Genomic DNA, 14,801 nt, shown 5'->3' on the forward strand with positions numbered 1-14,801 from the left:
ATGTTATATATGTGTGTGTGTGTGTCTGTATATACAGAGAGAGACACACATTTATTTTATCTCTTTATTTCTGAAAAAAGTATTAATGCATACTTTCCTTATGGTTTTTAGGGAGGAGCTGGTCAAAGCAAACAAGGAAGTGAAACACCAAATGTCTTATTCTGGGAGAGTGAAAACTCTCTGCCTCCAGAAGAACACTGCCCTCTGGATAGGGACTGGCGGGGGGCATATCTTACTCCTTGATATTTCAGCTCGTCGAATCATCTGTATAATTCACAGCTTTTGTGATTCTGTTAGGGCCATGATGACTGCACAGTTAGGCAAGTTTCCTTCCTTTAGATCTTTTTTTTTTCATATTCTCTGACTATAAAAATATGTTTTTATTTTAAATTTAAGTTTTCTCTTCACTTTCCAATGTCATTTGAAGTGTCTCAGAAATTCACAGTGAAATTTTGCAGGATGTATTTTGAATAGGCCCCTTAAAAACACAGAGGGGGGCTTCCCTGGTGGCGTAGTGGTTGGGAGTCCGCCTGCCGATGCAGGGGACACGGGTTCGTGCCCCGGTCTGGGAGGATTCCACGTGCCGCGGAGCGGCTGGGCCCATGAGCCATGGCCTCTGAGCCTGCACATCCGGAGCCTATGCTCCGCAACAGGCGAGGCCGCGGCAGTGAGAGGCCCACGTACCACAAAAAAAAAACAAAAAAACACGGAGGGAATAGATGTTTTTAGTCCCATAAGAGAAGCAGATTATTCTAACTGAACACTAAATTTGGGTCTTACTTTCTCTTTGTTCTTTATAATTAAGACAAAAACATATAATGTTGAGTATTTTAAAGTTTTTGACCAAAGAAATTAAAACATGTTTATTTTGATCATAGTTTAAGCTTCCTACTAGTTTTTCATTTTATAAATAAATTTATATTCTTATAGCAATATATGCTGAACTTTACAATCTACAAATATTGACAAATTATTATGTTTTACTCAAGCTTTTATGTTTTTTCTTGTTACTCCTTTTCTACTTAAGTATGAAAAAATCATGATAGCACATGATACTCACACTTAACTATCTTCTTTTGACTAATTATTTGCTTTAGGGAATAGACTTAGTATATATAGAGTTTATCACAAAAATGGGGTTAAGTTCTGCAAAACTAGAGTTAATGTAGCTTTAGCAAATGAGAAGTAAAATGTTTAACAGGGTAAAGAGAATAGTAAATTCCTTTTACAGGAATATATTAAGGGGTGAGACAAATGTTTCTCCTCAACCTCATCCATTTTCCATGAATGGGTGTCAGAGTTGCACAGGAGTTAGAATGAGGTGCTCCTAGTGACTGGTGACTACCAGGACACATGTCCACACCAGCAAAGTAGTAGGTGTGCAGGGGGTCGTCCCTCTAGTCTTACTCACCAAGGATGTTGTATCCTTTCATTTAATTCGTATGTATTGACTTGGCCAAAAAGTTCATTTCCGTACGAACTTTTTGGCCAACCCAATACTTTGGGATCCAAATGGTTGTTCATTACTGACATTATAGTGAGATTTCAATGGGTTTTATTGATTTTTTAAATAATTTAAACATAATGTACAATGTATGGCATGATCTGGCTTCACTGTAGCTCTCTAGCCCTTATCATTTGCCATATTCCTCTCTGCTCTTTCTGGTCTAGAAGAACATTCAGTCCCTCTTAAATACTATGCTTCACCCTACCTCAAGGTTTTATGTGTGCTGTTTCATCTTTTGCCTGGTTAACTTAGTTACTGAGTAGTAACTAATCACCTCACTAGACCGTAAACTCCATGTGGGTTGGCTCTGCTTGTGTTTGTTCCCTTTTATTCCCATGACCTAGCCTAGGGCCTAGTACATAGAGGCTTTTGATAAATATTTGTTGAATAAATTATTGAATGACTTGAGAATAAAGTATGGTTATGGTACAGGGTATCACTAGATTATCTGTCCATGCAACTCTCTATCCAGATGCTTCACACTTGACCAGTGCCTTATAGTATCCAAAGCACTTTTGCATACACTATCTCTTCAACATATAACTTTGGCTGGAGGGGTACTGTATAAATATTGAACCCATTTTGCAGAAAGGTTAAGCTATTTTCTCAGATTCATAATTAATAAGAATGATAATAAGAAGTAGATTACAAATTTTCTAACTTAAAAAAATTTCTCGTCATCTTGGAGAGATTTTTTATTCAGTATAGTTGAGGGATCTCATAAATAGTGGAATTGTAAGTTAAGTTCCAAGGTTTTTGTGTCTTAAATATGAACAGTTGTACTCTTTGAAGTCCAACTTATTATACTGTTTTAACAGAAAACTTTTATTTTTTGATAAAGGAAGCCTTAAAAATGTCATGCTGGTTTTGGGGTATAACCGGAAGAGTATTGAAGGTATGCAACATCAAAAAGGTAATGTTTAATAGGATACTGTATTCCAAGCAGAGTGCAATGATGTGAATGATTATAACATATTATGTGTTTATACATTTACAGTAAATATTACATATGCTATAAAACTTTAGGCATTTTTAATTGGTAGCTTCTTTATAGTGCAAATAATTTAGATATAAATCTTTAAAATTAAGTTTTAGTGATTTAGCAGTGTTAAGTATTTATTTTTCAGGTGAAATAGAGATATCAACCACTATAAAATGAGAACTAGCTCAAACCTAAACTAAATGTGGATATTTTTCCTTACATATTACCTATATCCATATTATGTCTGATTTTGAACAGTGTTTGAAAAATCTTTATTTCTTTCAGAAAATGAAGTGTTATAGGTTATTAAAGATCCACACTTATTAAAGTTTAATAGTTATAGAACAAAATACATTATAGAATGTATTTTAAACATTTTCCAAATGTAATTTCTTATGAATGGCAATAATTTAGTACATTATTTACATATACATATACACACACACACACACACATTTGTCCAAGGCAACTAAATATAAATTAACAAAAAGTAAAATAAAAATGTCTCATGGCAGAACTTTGAAACATGATTTGTTTTTTAATTTTCTAGAGATACAGTCCTGCTTGTCTGTTTGGGACATCAATCTTCCACATGAAGTGAAAAATTTAGAAAAACATATTGGAGTGAGAAAAGAATTAGCTGAAAAAATGAGAAGAATATCTGTTGAATAAAAGGGATCATGGAAATCTTTGTCTTTGGATGGGAAAATTATTATCTTGTAAATAGTCTTTAAAAAATGTTTACATATAAAAAGAGTATTTCCACTACTTGCTGTTTGCTAATGTGTATATGAAGGAATGTTTATAGGTTTTATTTTGTAAAAATGTATAAAATTAATGTTTCTTATATATCCTAATTAATATTGTGGATTAAGTAATGACAGGAAATCGAAAAAGTACTTAATTGCAGTACTCGTACTGAAATTTACAAAGTGGATAAATTTTGTTTTGCTACTCATAATGAAGGTAAACTTTATTTTACATTCTGTGATTGACAGGTCTATTGCTGGACTACTTTCTAGATATTCTATAAAATAGAATAAAAATGTTAGAACAATTTTACATGTAATACATTCCTTCTTAGATTGCTTTTAAATGAAGTTATCATATATGCTTGTAAATAGTCAATGAATTTGCACTAATAAAGCCCTTTGTTGGGACATGAGTTCTTTTTGTTCCTGATGCAAGTAGTGCATCTCATACAACTTCACTTTATCTAAAAGGAAATGCCATGAAACGTGCTGTTAAGAAACCAACATATTGTCAAAATCCTCCTATCCAAGAAAGACATAGCCACTCTCTTATCCTATATTACAACTCTGCCTTTGAATGTGGGACCCTGAAGTTTTATAATTGGTGTAAATAAGATGTTCAATCCTTCAAGTGATATTTTTATGTTTTAATTTTGATTCTAACTGCTAAGCCTGACCACTGGCTACTTGTTCCTAATCTTCTTCGCTCCAAATGTTTCTACTCTTCTTTTTCCTAAATTTGTGACCCTGCAAGTTCTACATCATTCAGGTAGAAACTCTATTTTCAGAATTATAGAATTCTACAGCTCCCACCAAGACCATTGGGACAAGAATGTAACACACCAGTTTGCTGAAGAAGAAAGGAGCTTTAGCTATAATGGTTACCTGTTAACCTAGTCTTCTAAATTATACTTAAATTGTTTAAATAAATTCCCATGGTAGGAGTATCAGGGCCGAGTACCTAGGTAACCATTTAAGTGTCATTTCTGCTTTAAGAAAATACATTTTTGGTAAATCTGTTGGCCCTGGCCAATATTTATAATTTCAAACAATTTCCTATGATAGAATAACTAGCCCATTTAGTAATCTCAAAACTGAGAATTCTATTATATGAAGACTAAATTTCTTTATATTAAGGGTAATTAATAAATTCTTAACCCTGAAAGATTCTCCATTTTTCAGAGGACCTATATTTTAATTTTTTGTGTAGTTCAAAAAAAAGTCAGAAATGATGGAGCTATTTGTTCCTGTGATATTTCTCATTGTTACTTTGTATTCATATGCCAAAGACAATTATGGAGAAATATGTAAAAGAACATTGTATTTAAATGAAGCAATAAACATTTTTAACACATATTTGTGAATTTTAAAACTCTTTGTGATAATGTTTTATTTTTCACATATAAATCTGTAATCCATCTAAACTTTGTATTCATCTGTGTATGTGACATTCCACTATAGGAGTTGCTAAGTGAAGTATTCTCCTGGAACTTTATTCAATTTTCTATAGTACAACCAGTTGTCAGGATCTCGGGATAAAACCCAATGGGCATAATGTATTCTATTTTCAAATTCTCATAAAAATTTTCTTAAGAAGAATGGTTCACTCGAGTACTGTTCAAAAAATAAGACTTTAGAACAACCGATTTATTAAAAAAATAGTCATTTAATTTTTTTTCTGATTAGAACCCTAGTGTAAACTGCTAATCATTATCAAAACATAAGCATTTATCTTAACAGAAAATATACTTTGGGGGAAGTTTAGATATAAAGAAAAGGGAGCTTCTCTGAATCTAATTCTGGCAGGCATTATTGATTATGTGTGAACTATTTATTTTTCATCTGGACGGTAAGACATATTGATGAAACAGAACAGAAGTAGCAAAAAAGATTGACTTCTTGTCAGTTCTATTGCTGCTTACTGATTTACTTTTCTATCCTACATTAGTCTAAATTCCATGTCGGCCTATTACAGCAAGGGGACTTCCTCATGTCAAAATGAAAGTGGTACTTGCAAAGAGTTAACAGGATTTTTTTCTGCATTTAACGAAATAAGCATATTAAGTGCAACTCTATCAATGGTATTAACTATGGACATACTTAATTTTTTAATATGAAGATCAGTGTAATTGATAGGATTTATGATTTTCTCTCCTCCAATGAATTGCCTGTGGCTGCTGATTTCCGGATGGTACATCCCTATTCTGGGCTGGGTAATGTTTTGTGTACAGAGTGGAGTGAGATTGCTCTGATTTTTTGTTGTTGGGGGGTGGGGTAGGAGTGGGAGTAGAGAGAGTATTGTGGTTGAAGATCATCCAATGAAAACTCTTCGGCCTTAGCACAGAATTATTTTTTCTATGTAACTTCCATGTATTACACTCAACATCTCTTTGCTCCCTTCCCCTCCTACAATATGGGTTTTTAAAAAATTTATCTGTTTCATATCCACTATGTTTGAGCTACATTACTGGCTAGCACAATGCTCCTGGCACATAATTATATATGGGAAATTTAATTTGGCATTCAAAACCTTCTATGAATTTCTGATAATTTCTGGACAGTTCTTTCTTCCTGCAGTAGGAGATTATAAAATAAATGAGATCATTTCCGTTTTATGTGACTAGAATTCTTGAATAAAGGTGGAAGTATCTTTGTTTAGCAAGATAGATTTTATTTCAAAGATGAACATAAGTTCAGCCACATACAATAGAATGTCTTCACTGATATATATTTATTTCAAAAGTAAACACAAGTAGTAACAATATGTAGCAATACCCTTAGTGAATTGTTATGTTAGTCTTTTAAGTCAACTCAATCCCATTTTCATAAAATGCCCTCAATTATTTTGTACATTTTGGTGTTCCATAAAGATAATTAGTATGTGTCAATTACAGAGAAATAAGTTGTCCTGCATTCATAACTATTGACATTTTACTCTTTACCTCCACTTTTTGGTTTATTGACTTTATATTAAAGAATATGGTTCTCCAGGTGTTGACTTACTTTCTAAATGTCATGCTATAAATTGGTCTATAAATTATTTAATTGTTCCTTCAAGTAATTTTTACATTTTCAAGGTAATGTAAATAGGAAGAGAGAAAACTGACATAACTTGAAACAGTGACTGAAAGAGATTTTTATAGCAGAATTGCACATAATGGAAAAAGTAAAGAAGTAGTCAACCTGTCTCAATCCCTAGTTAAAGGCCTACCTGAGAAAAACATGTAGAAAAATCTCCCTTGTAAGTGTACACACACATAAGAATTAATCTTTTAAAATTTCTGTTTTCGTTCTATGTGTCAGATTCAAAAAATTTGTAGAAGTTAGGAGATGTGCTCTGGGCTCCTGGGCCTGACCCCATCTCCTTGTGCCAGCCATGTTGCTTAATCCTTCTTCATGTTAATGTCCTCAGATGTCAAAAGGGACAAAAATACTATCACATACAGTTGTTGTGAGAAGCATATTCTTATCACTTTTATCCCCAAACCTAAAAGAACTGTTAGCTGCTTTATATTTGTTGATGACAGAAAGGTGAATTTTGACGCCTGAAGCTGGTAGATGGAGCCAATATTCTTCTGATTATTCATTTTGCTGTGTTACTTGAGTGACAGACGAAGGCCTCTGGATTATATATCATGGGTATCAGAGATCGAGAAAGCTAGTAACTTGACATCCTGTCAAACTAATACTTTGAATATTTGCTTAGCATTTATTTAGTGGAAGCTGGTAGAAACTGACTTTGTGTTAATAAAAGTAATATGAAAACAAATTGCCTTTGGTTTTGTTTCCATTTGGCAATGATTTGGAGAAGTCCATCTGCTGAAAACTAAAAAGCCTAGGTAAACAGAAAAGATCTGGTAAAATGGCATAGAAGTATCAAGGTGAAATTAAAGTGAAGGTGAAGACAAAGACTTAAGCAGAACACCAAAGCTGTTTTTCCTGTGAGCATTTGCTGATCCTAGTGAATATAGTGGCAGTTTTCTCAGCTTCAAAAGGATTGAAGGACAGGGCTTCCCTGGTGGCGCAGTGGTTGAGAGTCCGCCTTCCGATGCAGGGGACATGGGTTCGTGCCCCGGTCCAGGAAGATCCCACATGCCGCGGAGTGCTGGGCCCGTGAGCCATGGCCGCTGAGCCTGCGCGTCCAGAGCCTGTGCTCCGCAGCAGGAGAGGCCACAGCAGTGAGAGGCCCGCGTACCACAAAAAAACAAACAAACAAAAAGGATTGAAGGACAAAGGACAAATCCCAACACACTCCAACGTCAGGAATCAAATATAGACAGGTATTCCCACTGGGCTGGAACATGAAGGGATACGTCTCAGTGTAAGCGAGAAGCAGAAGAACTGTCCCATCCTCTCCCTACTGGGTACAGCAAGGTTCTGGGAAGGCCCATAAGTCATCCTTCCTGCAGTTACAACCCAAATTCGCATCATCTATATTATTTTTAAAAAATCACCCAAGCTATTAATTAAATGAAAAATGTTTTAAAGTCCTTGAATTAGCTAGGGAGAAAGCAAAGTCTTTAGATTTTGTTAGATATACATGTATATATTGACAATGTATATAGTGTCAATTCTTGAGTACCCACTAAAAGAATAAGTACAGAGTATATAATTCCCAAACTAGTTGAGGGGGAAAAAATAAATTACAAAATATTTTTCAATCCAAATGAAAGTAAGAAATGACTAAATAGAAACAAAAAAATGGGGACTGATAAAAAATATTTCATAGGTATAAAACCTAATGTATCAGTGCTTAAATAAAATGTAAATGAATTAAATGATCCAGTTGATAAGATTTTGAGACTTGATAAAAAATAAAAATCCATCTGTGCATTATGTGATACATCTAAAATTTAAGTATATATAAGTGTTGAAAGTAAATAGAAATATACACACACACAAACATGCACATATACAATTAATAACCAAAATGAAGCCAAGGCAGCAATATTAATGTCAGACAAAAAGACTTTAAGGCAAACATCATACCAGAAATAAAGAGGATTATTTCATAATGGCAAAATGTTTAATCCACCGTAAAGACATAAATTTTAAATTTATATGCACAATATGCATTAAAATTTGTATAATCACATATTCTCAAATATTGGGTTGGCCAAAAAATTCATTTGGGTTTTTCCGTAAGACGGTATGCATAAATTAGCAAAACTACAAGGAATAGTTAGACAACAGAGTGAAAGATTTTAACATACCTCTCAATAATAGATGGAGCAACTAGACAGAAGAAGTACAAATGAGTGAGGACAGAGGTTTGAACAGCACAGTGAATAACTGACATGATGGACATATAAAGAACATGGCAACCAATATCTTTACCATATGTGTTTTTTTCACTCTAGATATTTTATTTAAGTATCTTGAATTAACAAACTTATACATAAGCTCTCAAAGTTACAAGTTTATTTTGTAATAAACTTTGATTTAAAATGTCTTAGTTTCAGGTGTATAGCAAAGTGATTCAGCTACATATATACGTGTATACACACACACACACACACACACATATATATATATATATATATATATTCTTTTTTAGATTCTTTTCCATTATAGGTTATTAAAAGATATTGAGTATAGTTCCCTGTGCTATAAAGTAGGTCTTTGTTGGTTACCTGTTTCATATATAGTAGTGTGTATATGTTAATCCCAAACCCCTAATTTATCCCTCCCCCCTTTTTTTCAAATGCAAAGAACATTTAAAAAACTGACCATAAAAGGGCCCATACATCATTAATGTCATCATTTAATTTTAAAGGGCTGAAATCATACAAGTTTATTCTCTCACTAGAATTGAATTAACATAAAATCAATTGCAAAAAGATGTCAAAGCGGGATTCCCTGGCAAGCAGACTCTGAGATAGAAATTATTGTGCAGGAAGTTCTTCAGTTTGTGCTCCCTGAATCCACACGTGGTTGGGGGAGCAGGGGGGAAGCAAGCACAATGGGCAAAAGGAGAAACTGAGTGGTGTCACAAACATAACAGAGCCTCAGTTAACCTCATGGAGACCCGTGAAGCTTCTACATTAGGGTTGTCCTAGGTTGGGGTGAGGGCCCCAGGCCAGTTATTAGATGTGGGATACCTGAAGAAGGCAGAGTAACCTTGGGCATTACAACACTTTCAGCAGAGGCATCTCTAGGAGCAGGCTGTCAGATAAGTTTACAACCTTCCCAGCAACTGGGGGAGTGGATCCTGGGTGGCAATGAACAACATCTATGGTTGATAACTAAAATTCTGATATGTTTTGAAAGTAATAAATACATGTGTAAACAACCAATTGCTTGAGTGAATTTGTTAATTCTGGTGAAATTAGGGTGAGATTTTGAAGGATTTATAGGGACAGAAGACATAAATGAAGTCCTACCCAACATGGGGAGTCTAGTTGTAGATTCACTCCTCAAATAAAGCTGTAGCCCCAAAGAAGTATACTCTTCGAATAAAGGTAAACCAGACCTCACTCACTCCACAATTTGCAGCCTCTCCCTCCAGGTAAAAGTGTGTTGGTGCTGAGCATAGCAAGGTGGTGATAAAAGAATCTGAGACATTGTAACTCTGAATTCATAATAGATTTACAGACCAAATTTACATGACATGTGTTTCCAAAAAATATCAAGAGACTATTGAAAGCTGTTCCACTGGTATTGATTAGGTGCCTGGAAAAAGAAAACTTACATATTCTCTGGAGGAATAGACATTTATCCTTTCTCTTAAATAACATAAATAAGTTTTTCAAGATAATAAGAAGTGTACACTTTAATAAACAAAGCCTACAAGAAAAGAAGACAACATGAGAGAGAAGCTTCAGGATCAACTCAGAGGCTGTCTAAGAGTCCAAATATTATTGTAGAATTGTGAAACAGAATCTGAAACAAAGATAAACTTGAAAATTTCTTCAGGGGTCAGGAAACCATAATTATGAGTAAGGAGATTTGTAAAAGAATCAAGTGTAACTTCTAAAAAGGAAAAATATAATAATTATAGTTAAAAGTGTCATAGATGAGTTTAATAGCATTTTAGACAGGTGAACAAAAAGTTAATAAACTTGAAGATAAATCAAAAGAGATTTTCTGTAATGCAGCAGGGATAGCAAAATAGATCAAACATGTATAATGAGTAGTCAAGAATCTTGTAGGATGGAGTAAGAATTTCTCACATTTGTCTGATTGGACTATCAGAAGAGGAATAGGGGAGAGGTGTGTTTGAGGAGATAATGGCTAAGAAATGGCTAGAACTGATGAAAGGTACCAATCTTTATACAAGAAACCTTGAGAATCTAAATTAAGGTAAATTAAAAGATATCTCCACACAGACAGAATGTCAAATAAAAAGACCTGGGTGATTCTCACAAACATTACACTGAGTGAGAGAAGCAAAACACAAAGAATATACACAGTAAGCTTCCATTCATACAAAAATGAAAAGAAAAACTGAACTCTTGTTTAAGGATGCATAGATAGATGGCAAAACTATAAGCAAGTAAAGAAATGGTGATTACAAATGGCAAGAGTGTGATCATCTCTATAAAAGAGGAAAGGAATTATGATTGAGAAGCAGGCAGGTGGGGGATTCTAGGATGCTGGAAAATGTTCTATCTCTAGACTTAGTTGTTGATTAGATGGGGTTTTGTTGTATAAAAAATTTCTTAAATTACACATTTATATTTTATTTACTTACTCATGCATGTTATCTCTCAATTTAAAAAGAGGTCACGAGTCAGGTCAGGGGACTGTGGCATCCAGATGCAGGCTCGAGTGTCTTTATCCTGAAGAGAGACAGAAGCCAGGACTGAGTCTCCCGCCGTCCTGAGCAGGCCTGGAATGGGTAATGGTGTGAAGGAAGGCGTGGTGCGTTTGTCCTGCCCGCTCATGTGTCTTCAAAGAGTGATCACAGGCAAGTTCTTAGCTCCCTCCTGTCAGGGGACCTGGCTGGCGCTCTTGCCAAAACGGTGGTAGCTCCCCTGGACCGAACCAAAATAATCTTCCAAGTGTCCTCAAAAAGATTTTCTGCCAAGGAGGCCTTCCAGGTCCTCTACTTCACCTACCTCAACGAAGCCTTCCTCAGCCTGTGGCGCGGAAACTCGGCCACCATGGTGCGCGTGGTGCCCTACGCCGCCATCCAGTTCAGCGTACACGAGGAGTACAAGCGCCTACTGGGCAGCTACTACGGCTTCAGCGGAGAAGCCCTACCCCCTTGGCCCCGCCTCCTCGCTGCTCCACTGGCTGGAACGACGGCCGCTTCGCTGACCTACCCCCTGGACCTGGTCAGGGCACGGATGGCCGTGACCCCAAAGGAAATGTATAGCAACATCTTTCACGTCTTCATCCGCCTCTCCCGAGAAGAGGGCCTGAAGACCCTCTAACACGGATTCATTCCCACCATGCTGGGGGTCATTCCCTACGCCGGCCTGGGCTTCTTCACCTATGAGACACACAAGAGCCTGCACAGAGGTCAGGAGTGTGGAGCCAGGGCAGCACCTCTGCGGGTCACACAGAGCTGGAGGCGGGTGGAGGCAGAGGGGCACTAAGACTCCCCTGGGAGGGGCAGAGTGGGGGCCCAGGGTCTGGATCAGAAGACACATATCAGGCCAGCCCTGGGGAAGCTGGACTCCTGACCTTTAATGCCTCATTTTGATAGCAACCTTGTGAAGTCCAGAGTGTCACCCAGAGGGCTGGAGGCCCCTGGTGCGCACACATGCCTATGGGTAAAACCTAGACGGAGGGGAAGTGCCCTCATGTGTTTTGGTAATTTTGAGAAACTAGAAAAGTACAAAGAACATTGTAACCCCACCCATACCTGCCCCCGCCGGTCCAATCAGCCAGGATGTTTTTTTGTTAAAGAAGGAAAAAGGTCCAGGTAAAGCTGAGATCCCTTGTCCAGAACCCCCAGCCCCACTCCCCTGAGCCTCCTTATTAGGGGTGGGACTCCACCCCTCACCTCCGTTGGAAACCCTTCTACCTGTGCTTTTGTGTAGCGAGAACAAGTCTTGTGCTGTTTCCTGGTTATGGGAAGTGAGTGAGCGGTCACCTCCTGCACTTCCGGGTAGTGCAGCTCTGACCCATCCTTTTAGCAGTGGGGGGGGGTCCCCCGTTGGGGTGCCGTGAGGCCATTTGTGGGTTTTCTGTGATCAGCTGACATCAAGAGCTCCTCTCCTTGTGTGGGTGTGAGACCCCGTTTTTTTGGTTTTACTCTCCACCCTCCGCTCTTCCAGTGACTGCTCTTGCCCTGGCGCCCTGCCCCCTTCTCACCCCTAGTGCTGCTGGCAGGTTCCTTAATGTTTTGCCAATCTGCTGAGTGAATAGGGCATCTCCCTGTTTTTAATTCCTAGTTTCCAATTTACAACACATTTTTAAAGAACCCCTGTGATCCCTTGCTGCCTCTTCCTCCCTCCAGCCCACCCGCCCTCACAGCACCCAGGGGAGGGCGCCTGTCGGGCAGGCTGGGCCGTGGAGAGGGTTCCAGACATGAGTGATGTTTTCTTTTTTCCAGGTTTTTTTTTTTTTTTTAACATCTTTATTGGAGTATAATTGCTTTACAATGGTGTGTTGGTTTCTGCTGTATAACAAAGTGAATCAGCGGTACGTATACACACATCCCCATAGCCCCTCCCTCTTGCGTCTCCCTCCCACCCTCCCTATCCCACCCCTCTGGGTGGACACACAGCACCGAGCTGATCTCCCTGTGCTATGCGGCTGCTTCCCACTGAGTGATGTTTTCTTTCTTTACTAGACGAGAAACAAGAGGGACTGGGTGTGAGCTCGTTCTTGGCCTTAGGACTTGTTTATAGGATTCTTTGTGCTTTTCTGTCTTGTAAGAATCTTTTATCTCTCAAATTTGATTAAAAATGAGGGACCAGTAGGTGAGGAAGTAAGGAAGCTATGACCTGGGTGGGAAGACCCAGGAGAGCCGGTCAGGTCCTGAAATGCAGCTGTGGCACTGCCGGCGCATGGGAGCGCGGGGCGCAAGGGTGCACAAGTGGGTGCCAGTGCGCCGTTGGGTGTGCACCCCCTCCCATCGCCCTCACAGCCCCTCCCCCGCCTCCCCCTGCAGAGTACAGTGACCGCCCGCAGCCCTACCCCTTTGAACGCATGATCTTCGGGGCCTGCTCGGGCCTCATCGGGCAGTCGGCCTCCTACCCGCTGGATGTGGTGCGGCGGCGCATGCAGACGGCCGGCGTCACAGGCCACCAGCACACCTCCATCGCGCTCACGATGCACACCATCATGCAGGAGGAGGGCGTGGTGCGCGGCCTCTACAAAGGCCTGAGCATGAACTGGCTCAAGGGTCCCATCGTTGTGGGCATCAGCTTCACCACCTTTGACCTCATGCAGATCCTGCTGCAGCACCTGCAGAGCTAGGGGCCAGTGGGGTCGGCTGCTCTCGAGCTTCAGTTCGCGGTGGACTGCTGACCCCTTCTGTTTCTGAGCCCAGCGAGCAAGGATGCGTTGGGTTCCACCCAGGAGGTGCGTGGATGCGCCTTGTGGAACAAGCTGGGGGGCCTGGGCTCAGTGCACACAGGTCTGAGGGTAAAGCCAGTGGTCCTTGAAGTGCATTGTTGGGATCGGGGGGCCGGAGCTCCCGTGCTCTCCTCTTCCCACCTCAGAAGGGCTGGGGCTGCCCCGGGAGGTATTACCATGAACACCCTGAGTGACGAGGGGCCAGCACTGCTTCCTGGTGAGCTCTGTGTCCTTGGACAGGCCCCTGGTTCTAGTGACCTGGTCCCCCCTGGGCTCAGAGCCAGACCCCGCCTGCCCCTTGTTGTTCTGAGTCTATGTCCATTCAGAGTCTATGTCCTATGGCGGGGGGAGCCCCAGAGAGTGTGGGGCTGAGGCCTGGTGTCCTGCCCTGTCCCCATGAGACCAGCCTCCTGCTCAGATGTGGCTACAAATGCAGCCTCTCGCCCCACCCTGCCTGCCCCCGCCTTTCCTGCCTTCACCACTTCCCCGGTAACACGACTCCTTGTCTGTCCCCAGAGTCTACAGCCTGGGCACAGCCTTCTCCTAAGAGTGTTACCCCGATCCCAGACTCTATCCCGGGCCCCTGGGATTGGGTCTTCCCCTCTGTTGCGTCCCCCCACGCCCCAGTTTGTAATGTTCTCAGGAGGGTCACGCCTCCTCCAGGCAACAGGGTTTGAGGAATTGCCATGGGTTTGGGTCTGAGCCCCAGCCTGAAGCATCTGCCTGGGTTGCCAGAAAGCTCTCATCCCCGCCCCAATGGCTGTACTAATGGAGGCTGGGCCTCAGGCCCTGACCCTCTGCCCATAGGCATGGGGGCTCGTGGCGGGGGTGGGGACCCATGACATCTGGCACAACCCTGGCTCCCCACCTGAGCAGTTACTTGGCTGGGACATGGGGCAATTTAAGGCCCGTGGGGTTGTCTGATTTCTCGTGAATGGAGTACATGGAGGCAGCTGGCTGCCTTGATTCTCCCAAAGTGAGAGCCCGAGACAACGTCTGGCTTGGGGGAAGGAAGCTTGGAAGAGTCAGGGTAGCCCAGAGATCTGGTCTCACAGGGGAGGCCCCCCAGGGCCCACCGGGAATCACA

General features: G+C 40.2%; 1 protein-coding gene and 1 pseudogene across 2 annotated transcripts in view; both read left to right on the top strand.

The window, feature by feature from the left end:
• LRRK2 (leucine rich repeat kinase 2) overlaps positions 1 to 3,649 on the top strand; it is a gene marked incomplete at its 5' end in the record, with an annotated part of 147,424 nt that extends 143,775 nt beyond the window's left edge. The window contains 3 exons of the mRNA XM_079714150.1: positions 112 to 324; positions 2,353 to 2,420; positions 3,040 to 3,649. Of these exons, the coding sequence (XP_079570276.1) occupies positions 112 to 324; positions 2,353 to 2,420; positions 3,040 to 3,161 (403 nt within the window). The 3' untranslated portion in view covers positions 3,162 to 3,649. The remainder of the gene's footprint in view (positions 1 to 111; positions 325 to 2,352; positions 2,421 to 3,039) is intronic.
• Positions 3,650 to 11,077: 7,428 nt separating this feature from the next.
• LOC307061072 (mitochondrial coenzyme A transporter SLC25A42-like) lies at positions 11,078 to 13,615 on the top strand (annotated as a pseudogene). The gene is made up of 2 exons: positions 11,078 to 11,707; positions 13,308 to 13,615. The product of its transcript is annotated as a mitochondrial coenzyme A transporter SLC25A42-like (transcript).
• Positions 13,616 to 14,801: the final 1,186 nt, after the last annotated feature.

Source organism: Hyperoodon ampullatus, assembly GCF_949752795.1.
Source record: "Hyperoodon ampullatus genome assembly, chromosome: 11".
Taxonomy (NCBI): Eukaryota; Metazoa; Chordata; class Mammalia; order Artiodactyla; family Ziphiidae; genus Hyperoodon; species Hyperoodon ampullatus.